The 12,913-nt window shown below is 37.7% G+C and overlaps 1 protein-coding gene across 4 annotated transcripts in view; it reads left to right on the top strand.

Annotated features, from left to right (window-relative positions):
- LOC309864823 (cytochrome b5 reductase 4) overlaps window positions 1-12,913 on the top strand; it is a 93,145-nt gene that overhangs the window by 70,950 nt on the left and 9,282 nt on the right. For all 4 annotated transcript variants that reach the window (XM_082730692.1, XM_082730691.1, XM_082730690.1 and 1 more), the window contains 4 exons: window positions 429-569; window positions 2,007-2,159; window positions 5,086-5,236; window positions 5,547-5,633. In XM_082730692.1, the coding sequence (XP_082586818.1) occupies window positions 429-569; window positions 2,007-2,159; window positions 5,086-5,236; window positions 5,547-5,633 (532 nt within the window). The remainder of the gene's footprint in view (window positions 1-428; window positions 570-2,006; window positions 2,160-5,085; window positions 5,237-5,546; window positions 5,634-12,913) is intronic.

Here is a 12,913-nt window from a genome sequence, read left to right as displayed (position 1 = left end):
AGTTTGTTGATTATCAAATATTTTTTACATATGTAATATATTTATGTAACTGTGAACATGAGGCTTAAAAGATGAAATTATGTAAAAAGTGAATTTATGAAGAAATAAGTTAGGTTTTAATTTCTTAGAATATAATGCTTATAATATGCTGTAATTAAACATGAGCAAATAAGACTCAGTAGAGTTTGTTTTTCAACCTACTGAAGTTTTGACAGGTTTTAGAAAATAGATATCTCAGGAAATAAAATGAAATTCCAACTGTAAGATTTTCAGACCCCTGATGAATTTTCAAAGTACATAGGCATTTTAGTGAAATTCAAGCTTGCAAAAGCATAGAAGCTGAATCTGTCTGGGCTGTCACTTAGTGGGTCTAGTGTTACTTCTTACTTAATTTATTCATCAATAAGAGAAAATGAATCGCTTTCTAGGTTTGTACTATAGAAAGTGCCAGTTAATTTCCAAGGAAGGTGTTACTCATGATACGAAGCTCTTCTGCTTGATGCTACCACCAAGTGCTCATCTCCAGGTGCCAACTGGGCAACATGTTTACCTCAAGCTAACTATTACAGGTAAGGTAAATAGAGGCTTTGGGGAAACATTTTCTTTATTGATAAGCAGTTCCAAATCAGTACTAATCTTTTAGGAGATAACCGCTTAGGTTATTAATACGTGTTTCTGGCAGCTGATTGAGTGATAGCCCAATTCTAGATTTGTAAATGCAACATTCCAATGTGTTGGAGCCATAGCCACACCATGCAATGTGGAGAACAAAGACACTGCTGCTAGTCAGGGAGAGAGGGTTCCATCAGCACTGGGATATATTCCTCACAGAACCCTCAAGGGAAGAGGTGAGGCAGTGCCCAGTGGTCCTGTGGGGGGAAACTACTAGAAAAACATGCCAGTATCTCTTAGTAACCATGTCTGCTTGGGTCACTTATGGAGTTGAATCTGTGAAATTGAAAATGAGTGGATGATTATAAATGATTTCCTTACACATGCCCTTGCGATAAGAAGCTCTGTAAAGATTTCACTGGGAAATTTTCCCCCCATTTTCATCCTGAAGTTACCTTATGTACTTGTTTTAAATGCCCTTAACCACGTCTAACGTTTTCTTGGCCTTTTGGAGCTGCAGAAGTTCACATTCTCACATCAGTCTCAGTCAGTCTAGCTGACTTGGTCGGTACACCATATTACCATGGCGCTAGGACGTTCCTCCTGTCATCATCACCAGTACCAGGATGTCATTTCATAGCTGGTATGCTCCCCAGCACAGTTACTGTCGATGGATTAGAATTTACACATAGATTAATTCTATATATGTCAAGGAGTCATGTAAAAAAATGGTCTTTTCAATGTGTGATGATTCCTCTTTGTGTGGAATTTGGCTAGCTAAAATATAACATGAATTCTTATTAAAATTACCCTGTTTTTTTTAATATTATATTCTTAGAGGTAGTTGTATTAATATCTTTTTCCTTCAGTTGCCAAAGTAACATATTGTGTATTAAAATATTAAAACGATTCAAAATATATAAAGCAAAAAGTGAAATTCTTCCCTTTCTCAACCCAAATGATCACTGTGGCCATCAGTAACCATTATTATAATTTGGTGCATAATCAAAGTTATTATGTGAGTCTGTAGTTTACATTGTTTACAATGAAAACTTTTGATGCCTTTTTATTCATAGCCCGTTACAAAGTTTATATCCTGATAGAACAGATGGTTGTCTAAGTTTATTACCATAAACCCCTATCATCTTATACCCCGCTTAATAAATATACAGTGTTTATATGATGGGTAAAGTATTGATTTGTGTAAATTATTTCAGTGTGCTTAGGCTGAAATACACATTTCACACACACACACACACTTATAATATATATAGAATTATATACACATTAGATTAAGTATGTACTGATAGCATCATAAAATCAGTTATGTTTCATCTTTATTCAGAGCTTTTGAGATTTTTAGAATTGAATTTCTTTGTCATAACTTTTTCTAGGTACTGAAATTGTGAAGCCATATACACCTGTATCTGATTTCTTACTCTCAGAGTTCAAGGAACCAGTTCTTCTCAACAATAAATACATCTACTTTTTGATCAAAGTCTATCCTGATGGACTCTTCACACCAGAGCTTGATCATCTTCAGATTGGTTAGTATTCTTTTTTAAACCTCATTTGAATTCTAGATTGGATCACGTGTTACACTGTCCTCTAGTTACCTCCATGTGGGAGTCCATGAAATAGTGAAACTCAACATGTCTATGACCAAAGTCATGTTCTCTTTATCCCACCAACCTATTCGTATTCCCGCATTCTTCAGTATAACTGGATCATCCTTAGCCCAGTCTGCAGGCTCCCATTTTCTCCCTCCAAAGTCCAGTCCACCACTAAGTTCTAAGGAGTCCACCTCACAGTGACTTTTTACTCTCTCTTTTCTATCCCTTCTGCCACCCTCTCAGATCAACACTTCATCATTTCTCTCATGACCTATAACTGTTCTCTCTCAGTTGCCTTCAATGGTATCTTTCTCTTTCTGTTTGTCTGCCTTTCCCAACTGCCCTGAGGATAGATTTAATCAGGTTGCTCTCCAGCTTTGAAGCTTCTCACGAGTGTTCACAACTTGACTGATGAAGTCCTCTGCACATCATGATCTCTCAGCCCAGACTTTCATGATCTGTCCAGCTTCATCTCTTGCCGTAACTACTCATGTGAATGTTACTCAGAGTTCCACAAGTTCATTGTCCTCATTCATAGATACATGCAGGTGCCTCACATAGGATGCCTATCACCCCTTCCTCTACCTGTTGGGTAGCCTTTTCTTTAAAGACCCAAACAAAATATCACGTCCTTTATGAAGCCTCCTTTCTCCTGAACCCCTCAGTAACTAACACTGTGTTCATAGCTCCAGGATAAGAAAAAATAAAATTTCTTCTTTACAGAACTTTGGATTTGAGGGTAAAGATTGTCTTAACTTGTCTTTGTAGTTCCTATACCTAGCATGGCAATTGGCACATAATAGACTCTGAATAAATGTACTTTGAAAGAATTAATAAAAAAGACTATCATGAAATCTAGTAAGATTTCAAGACCCCCTGTTCCTTTTTCTGTTCCTTTTTCTGCATCTGCAACGTTTTTTTTTAAAGATTTTATTTATTTTATTTGACAGAGAGAGAGATCACAAGTAGGCAGAGAGGCAGGCAGAGACAGAGGGGGAAACAGGCTCCCTGCTGAGCAGAGAGCCCGATGTGGGGCTCGATCCCAGGACACTGAGATCATGACCATTAGGCAGTGGCCTAATCCACTGAGCCACCCAGGCGCCCCTACATCTGCAGCTATTCACTGCCTTTTGTTTAATAGTAAAAGTGCTCTTCTTGTTTCTAACACAACATTACCAGTAACATCGAGGTACCAGTGAAGTAGCTCACTAAAATTTGGAAATAAAGAAAATCTGTTGTGTTGTGAAAGTTAAGCCAGTCTTTACATAGTGGGTGTGATTAGTCCTCTTTGATTACATAAGTCAAATGTGAGTCTAAAGAATCTTGGAATGCCTGCAAATCTAGTGAAACTGACTCTCCTCTTGTGGTAGATGGACACATGACTGTAACACAGCCTGTGGAAAGTGAACCCGTGTTATTATATCCTAATTATAGAGACTGTGTAAACAGAGCAGGGTGGAGAATTAGCCTAGAGTGTGGAAAGGGAAAGCCCAAAGAACAAGATCAGTGGTTTTTTCAGCTTCATCCAGGGGAGCTAGACATAGCACAAATACTTGTGCCACTTAGAGGGTAGTGATCACTCACGAAGCTTCATCACGGCCTAAATGAGCTCCCCTATGAAATTATCCACTTCTTTGTTTCAATTCCATTTCACCAAGCAACCCTTTAATGATGATTTTGGCTCTTCAAATGCCCTGCTTCTGGGAATGAGATGCCCTGGTTAGGGTGTGTAGGGTTCAGGTCGCTGGGTGCAGAGAGCCTTCCATAAATCAGTCACTGTTCTGGCAGGTTTACTTTAATATCTTGTGAACTTGATTAAAATCGGGCCCCTTGCCTGAGTCTAATCAGTTTTCTGACATTGGGAGGACTGGCGTGCTCACAGAAGTTCTCAAGCTAGCATCATTCTTTGAGGCATCTTTAGTAAAAAACCGACTGACCTTTTCCTGAAGATATTCTGATCTTAACGGTCCTTTTAAACTAGAACAGGGAGCCTTTATAATACTTAATTCATCAGTTACTGCAGGATTCTTACTATCCTGCTATGGACAAGAAGGAAGATTTATGACCATTGCGGGCAGGGGGAGAAAAGTATTTGAAATTTTTAAAATGTTTTTTAAATGTTTTGCTTTTTTTTTTATTTTTAAAATTACATTGTAAATTTCTGAAATCTCCTAAAGGCAGTTCTCTTATATGAGTGGTACATAGTGATTATATCAAATTCACTGCAAATAATTTTTCTTGAATATTCTTATTCTAGATTGTGAAGTAGCATGCTCTAAGTATGGTCTCTGGCCTTTGTTTTTATAGGCATTAAATTCAGAAGAGTTTTTCTAATCAATAGGTCTTTTCAAAGATTTGATGGAGGTGAAGTTAGCACGTTTACTGAAGTATGACTATAGAACACATTTCTATTTCAATTTTCTCTCCTAGCTTTATTGCTCTGGCTAAGAATCAATATGAAAATAGTTGAGTATATATTCTCCACCTTGTAGTGTACAAGGCAGGTATACTTGGACTTTGCTTTTGAGGTGCTTATAGTTTAGTTTAGCAATCAATTTTCTGATAACAAATTATATTTAAATGCTTGTCAGTAGTTTGTAAATTAGATACTCCAGATGGTTTGGGAAAATAATGATGGGAAATGAGCATTATTAATTTGGTTAGAATGATATAATCCAAGTATACTTGGGGACATTAATGAGTATTCTCAAAACTCCTTACACATTTTAAAAGACTTAAGATTAATAGTCTGAAAGTTATGCTTTCACACTTTTACTCATCAGAGTTCAAAATGCAACTAGCTTAACTTCAGTTTCCCTGATTTTTTTTTTTCTGATTTAGTTTATATTTCATTGTTTAGGAGATTCTGTTTCTGTAAGCAATCCTGAGGGCAATTTTAAAACATCCCAGTTCCAAGAATTAGAAGATCTCTTTTTATTGGCAGCTGGAACAGGCTTCACACCAATGGCTAAAATACTGAATTATGCTTTGACTAACATACCCAGTCTCAGGTATGTAATTTTATCTTTTTAATTACTATCCTTTGTGAGGCTGTTAGATTAGTATAAGGTCTTCTAAATTAATTACTCAGTGGACCTTAATGGATATATGCTCATTCCCTAATTTATCATTTCTTACCCTATGTCCTCCAGTCCTAGCTGTTTTACTAACTTGATTCTTTTATTTTGGATACTTTTGGTTACCTAATCGGCATTAAAGAAAACATTTCATGCCACTTTATGTTAAGACTTTTCCATTCATGTGTATCTTAAATGTAATCAAAATAGTTCTTTTTGAGTTGTTGTTGTTTTTTCTTTTAAGGAAAGTGAAGCTGATGTTCTTCAATAAAACAGAGGATGATATAATTTGGAGAAGCCAGTTGGAGAAATTAGCATTTAAAGATAAAAGGTATTAAACTGGTGTTCGCTCCGCATTTCAATGTTCAAAAATATGTAGTCAGTCTAGGCCTTAACTCCTTTGATTGGAGTTTTTAATTGGCCAGGAAGCTCCTTCAAAAACAAAATAAGCTAATCAATAATTCTCTCAGTGTAAGTAATGTTAATACCCTTCCTTCAAAGAAGTATTGTTCAATAAGATTAACATGACATCATATATGTATCAATAAAATATATACTGGGCTTTACATTGTGTGACTTATACTGAGTTGGGTTTCATCGAAAATGACGTAGTGTACCCAACTCGATATTTCAAGATTTTTTTTTATAGTGGGCACAAATCAAATAAATGTGATGAGATAGACCAAGCAAAAATAAGTATTTTTCTTTAGTACAAAATTTCTTAGAGCATTTAATATGCTAATGTCCACTGTGACTTTTCAAGATGGGGGGCTTTTTTATACAGTGTTAAGATTTTCTTCATTTTTGCCTATTTACATTAATGCTTATTAATGACTGTGGTCCTCAGTACACATCTTGGGAAATGCTGGGATAGGCAATAGAGAAAAGTCTGAGTCAGACCAAACTGTGGTAAAACAAGAGAACATGAAAATCTGTTTCATTGAAAAAAAGCCCTTGCACTGTCAGCTGAAATAAGATTTTTGAAACGGGCATATTCCCAAGTCCTCTAAACAGATTTAAAAGTGGTAGGAAATTTTAAAGGAATTTTTTAGAAGAGTGGCTCGGACTAGCTGTCATACTTTCTAAAGCATTTCTGAAGCTCTTTGTAAGAAATTCAGTCCTTTGAAAGACTTCACACAAAATATCTGAAGTAAATAGGTTGAGGATCATGCAGTACAGATAAAATTCTAGGCCCTTTTGAAAGTTAGAGTTAAAGATGTCAGAAACTCAGCTATTCTGGGGCTCCATTTCTCATTGAATACTTTCTGAGTGTCCTAGCTAAGGGAAGCCTTGGCCTCCTCTTGCTTTTCCTCCTTCTGTCCTCCATTGTTCTCTCTTCATAAGTAACATTCACAAATTAAGGATGACTTGAACTTACTTATCCTTAAGTATTTAGTCTTCTTACAAACTTACACCATAAACCTAAGAATATTAACTATGATTCAGATAGCTATATGGCAGTTTAGATCATGGTTTAAAGAAATACCAGTTCCTGGGTTCACAAGTGTCTTTTTCACTATTTTCAAAGTGGAAAATTAGAAGAGTATGTATCAAAAAGCCTAAAGCCCTAATTTTGAGTTTTCATTCTACCCTTCAGTGGTTTGGAACTTATTCAAAAATTACTTAGCTCTTTGAGCCTGTCTCTTCAAAATAAAATAATGACATATTTCCTACTTACTTCATAAGGCTATAATGCAAGGACTAGAGAAGATTGTATAAGTGCCTTGAAAACTGGGAAGCCCTACCTCAGATATGTGGATTTGGGTTTCGAAGAACTTTACCTACATGTGTTTCATTTCTGTATTAACTGTTCGAGCTCCAGTTTTCCTATATCAAATAACTTAAACAGCATAGCTAGGCTTTTTTATTTTTTTTAACTTTAGGGTTTCTTAAAAGTATTTCTGGCAGTATTTTGACAAAGCTATTTTTTAAGATAGTTCCCTTGTACAAGAAGATCCATTTACCAGTATTTGAATGAATAGACCTTGTCCTTTTAGTCTTTCAGTAGGAGTTAAACTTGATTTAAGAAGTATTTGGTCTAAAGAAATCTGTTGACAGCCTCTAAATATACAGTGTGTTTCCTTTCATTCTGTTTTGTTTTGGTGTACATGATCAGAATTTGGGTTGGTGGATTGCATAGGCTGAAGTGTTGAGGATGAGGAAAGGCCCCACTTTTGTTTTCTCACGTCTGGGTGACTGGACTGATAGCACTCACCAGGCTTGTGCTCCTCTCCACCTTGCAGAGAAATGTGCTAGTGTTCGGACTTCTGGCCTGCCTTTACCCTTCCCCTTCTGCTCCTTCTCCTTCTCTTCTTGCTCTCCGCTCTTGCTTCTGTGCTCTCACTCTCTCTCTGCTCACTTACCTCCTCCTTCTTCTTCCTAGAGACGCAGCTGTCCTTGCTTGAGGCCGACCTCTAGCGTTGTATAGTTTATGGTCCCTGGAGACATAAAGATGTATAGATGGCTGTGGAATGTCTCTCTGCAATGTTACCATATTCTGAGGCTTTATAAGAAAGCTAACCTTAAAAGCTTATTGGTGGGTTTTGTAGCACTGTTGATTGTTAAGTCCCATACAAAAAAGGAAAGTAAAAGTTCAGATTTAATATAAAGTTATTTTAGATACTCACATCTGTGTTTCTGTTAGCATTTAAGGCCTCAGTTTTTCCATTTGTAGAATAGGAATATCAATACCTACATCATAGAATTGTTTGGGTATGGAGGTCAGTGAGGTACTGTATATGTAGATGCCTCACCCAGAATTAGCATATGTGTAGCATTCATTCATTCATTAAATACATGGGAGCTTCTACCATGTGCCTGCATACAGGGGCACAACAGCGAACAGCATACTGTGTTAGCTTATTTTCCTATGCAATCCAGGGGATATATCTCTTCATTGACCCACATTGCTAAACTTCACAGAATTGCAGAACACAGGTATATCATAAATACTTTTTTTGGATATTTCTATTTCAATCAAGTTCCATTAAGTGTAGAATTTGAACAGAAAATAGCTTACTTGAATTTTATCTAAATATGTTATTACACTTGACACTTAACTCCAGTGGTTAAGACTCCATTCAAAAAATTTCAGATCTGGGGTGCCTGGGTGGTTCAGTGGGTTGAAGCCTCTGCCTTTGGCTTGGGTCATGATCCCAGGGTCCTGGGATTGAGCCCCGCATTGGGCTCTCTGCTCAGTTGGGAGCCTGCCCCACCCCGCCTCTCTGCCTATTTGTGATCTCTGTCTGTCAAGTAAATAAATAAAATCTTAAAAAATTTTTTTTTCAAATCTAGAACAATCTCACACATTTATTTTTCTAGAGAAAGCAGAAAGCAAATATGTATGGTAGTGGATGTAGCTAATTACTATGTAAACTGGAATGCAAATTGAACTTCACTTATCTTTCTCTTGACTACTGAACAGTGTTATGCATGAGGTCCCACCCCAGCAGAATGCTCTAGCTCTGTGAGTTCTCAGCTTTTGCAGAATGATCTTTGAGGGGTAGGATAGCTTGACAAGGAGATTGACTTCTGGGCAACATTTTGTAATATAGAAATATAACAAGTGTTTTCCTTCACTTTCAGAGCATTTTTGGAGAAAATAACCTTCTTTTAGTTAAGCGCTCTTTCTCTTTCTGACACACAAACACGTGTGCACAGACACACACTCATCTTTTTATTTTTTTTTTTTAAGATTTTTATTTATTTATTTTGAGAGAGAGAGAGAGAGAGAAAGTGAGAGAGAGCATGAGAGGGGAGGTCAGAGGGTGAAGCAGACTCCCCATGGAGCTGGGAGCCCAGTGTGGGACTTGATCGCAGGACTCTGGGACCATGACCTGAGCTGAAGGCAGTTGCTTAACCAACTGAACCACCCAGGTGCCCCCATACTGATCTTTTTGTTTTGTATTTTTTTAAATAATGTAGTCATACTGACTGTATGTTTTATAGCTACATTTTCTACTTAGTGTATTATGCCTATTCTGTGCATTAGACTACTTTAAAGCATGGTTTTCCATCTGGAGTAATTTTTGTCTGCCACCATGACTTCAGGGGGCATTTATGTCTGAAAACATTTTTATCATCACCACTGAGGACATCTAGTTGGTAGAGGCCAGGAAGGCTGCTAACTTCCTATAGCACACAGGACAGACTCTCACTGCAAAGAAATACCCATCCCCAAAGGCCAGTATTGCCACTTGGGAAAACTTGCACTATACCATGATTTTTCATAGCTACATTGTATTTGATCATGTAAGCATACCATGATTTATTTAACCAATCCCCTGCTGTTTGGTCTAGAGATTAGAAGTTGTTCTGTACCTCTCTATAAAGGATAAAAATTCATCAAAAGAATCAACAGGTCAGAGAATACCAAGACTATTGATATATTTTGGCAAATGGGCTCTAGAAAGATAAAATACCCAGCACAGAATATTGCACCCCACACACTCAATATGTTAGTGTCTTTATTTTCCCTAGAAAGGATGAGATTAATGTTTAGGGCATATGGGAAAGAGAAAAGGAAAGGGATTCCAAGCAGCAAAGGAATGGCGGCACAAAGGACGGTGTTGTGTACCCCGTTATAGGCACCAGTGGATCATGTGCCTCACTTCACATGTCTGTGAAAAGGATTCTTAATGTTCGGAAAAGATACAGAGCGAGTAAGAGGACCTAGTGGTGGAGAAGTCCCGAAGGTCAGTAGTAACAGCAAAGACCGTACTTTGAGAGGTACAAATCCTATGTTACAAAGGTTATAGAGTGATTCTGTTTTTGTGAGGGTGGGGATGGCAAAACTTCAATGGAAGAAGGGGCTTTGGAGCTGAGCTTTGGGAAGCAATTAGCATTTCTGTGAACAGGAGAAGAAATTTGGGTGATAGGATTTTAGGAGCAAAAAACCATAAGGGCCAGTATGTTGAGTGATTTAGCATTTAGCAAAAGAGCCCGGTCCAGTTTTGTTGAACTATATACATTGCATAATGGAGAACAATGTGAAATAACTCTGTGCAAAAATAAAACCATTAATTAGATCTATTTAGAAGGAATCTTAGTGGTGATCACCTCAAATCCTCTCCTTTTGCAGCCAAAGAAACAGGGTAGGTTAAAATCAGGGAATGGAAGACCTTGAGTGTAATTCATATATTAAGTAAGTGTGTACAAAGTGGGCATGGGAAGCTCTGGCCACATGGGAAGGAAGCTTGTCTCCCTTTATTACCCACAGGCTCTGCGGATAATGACTGGCTCTGTTTCTGTACTCTGGTATCCGCATTAGGACTCGCAGTGTTTCAGTCCAGTTGATCTAGCAAAAGCTGATGATTTGAGAGTCAAAAGTAAATGGAAAATGTACCCGAACCCCTTTCTTTTTCTCCAGCCTATGATGTGTTCAGATATGTGGACCCCTAATCTGGACCCTTAAGCACTCTCTTCCTCCCAGATGGTCCTCAAATGGTGTGTTTCTTAGAGTGTTCGTGTGTTCCCCGCTAAAGGGCTCTGTGAATAAATAAATTTGAAAAAGAATATATGCCATATTACCTCCTTGAAGATTTGCTGGGAAATTAGCATATGCAAGGTTTTGAGAAATTCTGAAGAAATCTATTTAAGTTTTCTTAACCCAGTAGTCCCAAACTCATTTGATAGGTTAGCCTTTTCTCATGGATTACCATTCAACATCAGGAAGCACACAGTATTTCATCAGATTCATTTTGAGAAGTGTTTCCATAATGTATATATTTTATCAAATTTTAATCCCTAGCTATTTATTTTGTGAGTTATTTTCCTGTGTGCAAATAACAAGTCTTCTTGCTGTTTCTGGTATTTTTTATTAAGTTTTTAATTTTGATTCCAGTATAGTTAACATGTTCTGTTAGTTTTAGGTATAGAGTATAGTGATTCAATGATTCTGTACATTACCCAGTGCTCATCATGATAAGTACACTCTTTACTCCTCATCGTCTTTTTCACCCATCCCCCACCCACCTGCCCTCTGGTAACCACCTGTTTGTTCTCTGTAGTTAAGTGTTGGCTTCTTGGTTTGTTTCACTCTCTCTTCTTTTTTCCTTTGCTCATTTGTTTTGTTTCTTAAATTCCATGTGTGAGTGAAATCATATGGTATTATTCAGCCACAACAACATGGATGGAGCTGGAGAGTATAATAGTAAGGGGAGTGGAGAAAATGAGAAAGACAGATACCATATGATCTAGTATTTTTCTTTTAGGCCCTGGATACCCTAAAATACTATTCTCTGGGTAGTTACCAATCACGGAAGCTTCAAAAGCACAAAGTTGTAAGATGGGATCAGGGTTTTTAGGAGAACTAATAGCAATGATGTGTCAGATAGATTTGGGCTGAGGGTATTAGGGCAGTATTTTATTTTACTTTTTCATTTTTTAAAAGATCTTACTTATTTATTTGACAGAGCAAGAGAGGGAACAGAAGCAGCAGAAGAGGCTCGAGCAGCGAGCCTGATGCGAGGCTTGATCCCAGGACTCTGAGGATCATGACCTGAGCAAAAGGCAGATGCTTAAGACTGAGCCACCCAGGCACCCCTAGGGCACTATTTTAGATAAGAGGTCTAAGGGCTTCAGTGAAGTTGTGGTAGTAAACATGGAAGGGTAGGGGACGCATGTAAGAACTATGAAGGAGGTAGGTTTCAGAAGCTGAGTGCCTGGAGGAGGGACTTGCTTGTTGGATGACTATGAGCTCTGCATAGGATTTAGACTGACATACATTTGTATGTCAAGATATTTCATCTCAGATCATTATCCATCTACTCTAAAAGTATTTTTTTCACAAGCTTATTTACTGCCATTGACATTTAGAACACACAGGCATTTTCTAGGAGCAAGTCTCTTCTCTCTTCATTCTCTTTTTATGTTGCTTTGCACTTTATAGATGATCTAAATTTATTGTCAGGTAACGTTTTCAAGAGTTCTAGACCTTTCCTGCATTTTGAAATCGTAGGGCAGGAAGGAATTTAGGAACTTTTATTCTTTTTTTTCTTTTTTTTTTTTTTTAAGATTTTATGTATTTATTTGACAGAGAGAAATCACAAGTAGATGGAGAGGCAGGCAGAGAGAGAGAGGGAAGCAGGCTCCCTGCTGAGCAGAGAGCCCTATGCGGGACTCAATCCCAGAACCCTGAGATCATGACCCGAGCCGAAGGCAGTGGCTTAACCCACTGAGCCACCCAGGCACCCCGGAACTTTTATTCTTATGCCTCAAGACTGTAATTGTTTCAGGTGGCAATTTGGCCTTCTTCCAGAATAAACCAGAAGAGAGGATTCCATAGTAACCATCTGTGTCTTGATAGGGTAAAAAGGAGTCCCTCTTTTAAGTGTTCTTGAGTCTTAACTTGATATGGCTCCTACTCCAGTGTAAGCTCTTCTAGTCCTATGAAGGGGATAAGCAAGATAGCAGCCTTTCACAATATCCCTAAAAATTGCATCCGTGTGACTGTTCACTTTTTTCATTGAGTGCCCAAAAGTTACAGTCAAGGGACCATTGTGTGAATAAATATGAAATGTATGAGAAGTTTACACCATTTATGTAAGGATCTCAGTTATTTACCACCCTTCAGTGGACACCTGCAGAAAGTATGCCAATGATAGGCTGTTA

The sequence above is a fragment of the Mustela nivalis genome (assembly GCF_964662115.1).
Source record: "Mustela nivalis genome assembly, chromosome: 5".
Taxonomy (NCBI): domain Eukaryota; kingdom Metazoa; phylum Chordata; class Mammalia; order Carnivora; family Mustelidae; genus Mustela; species Mustela nivalis.
This window is presented reverse-complemented; position numbering and strand designations above follow the sequence as displayed.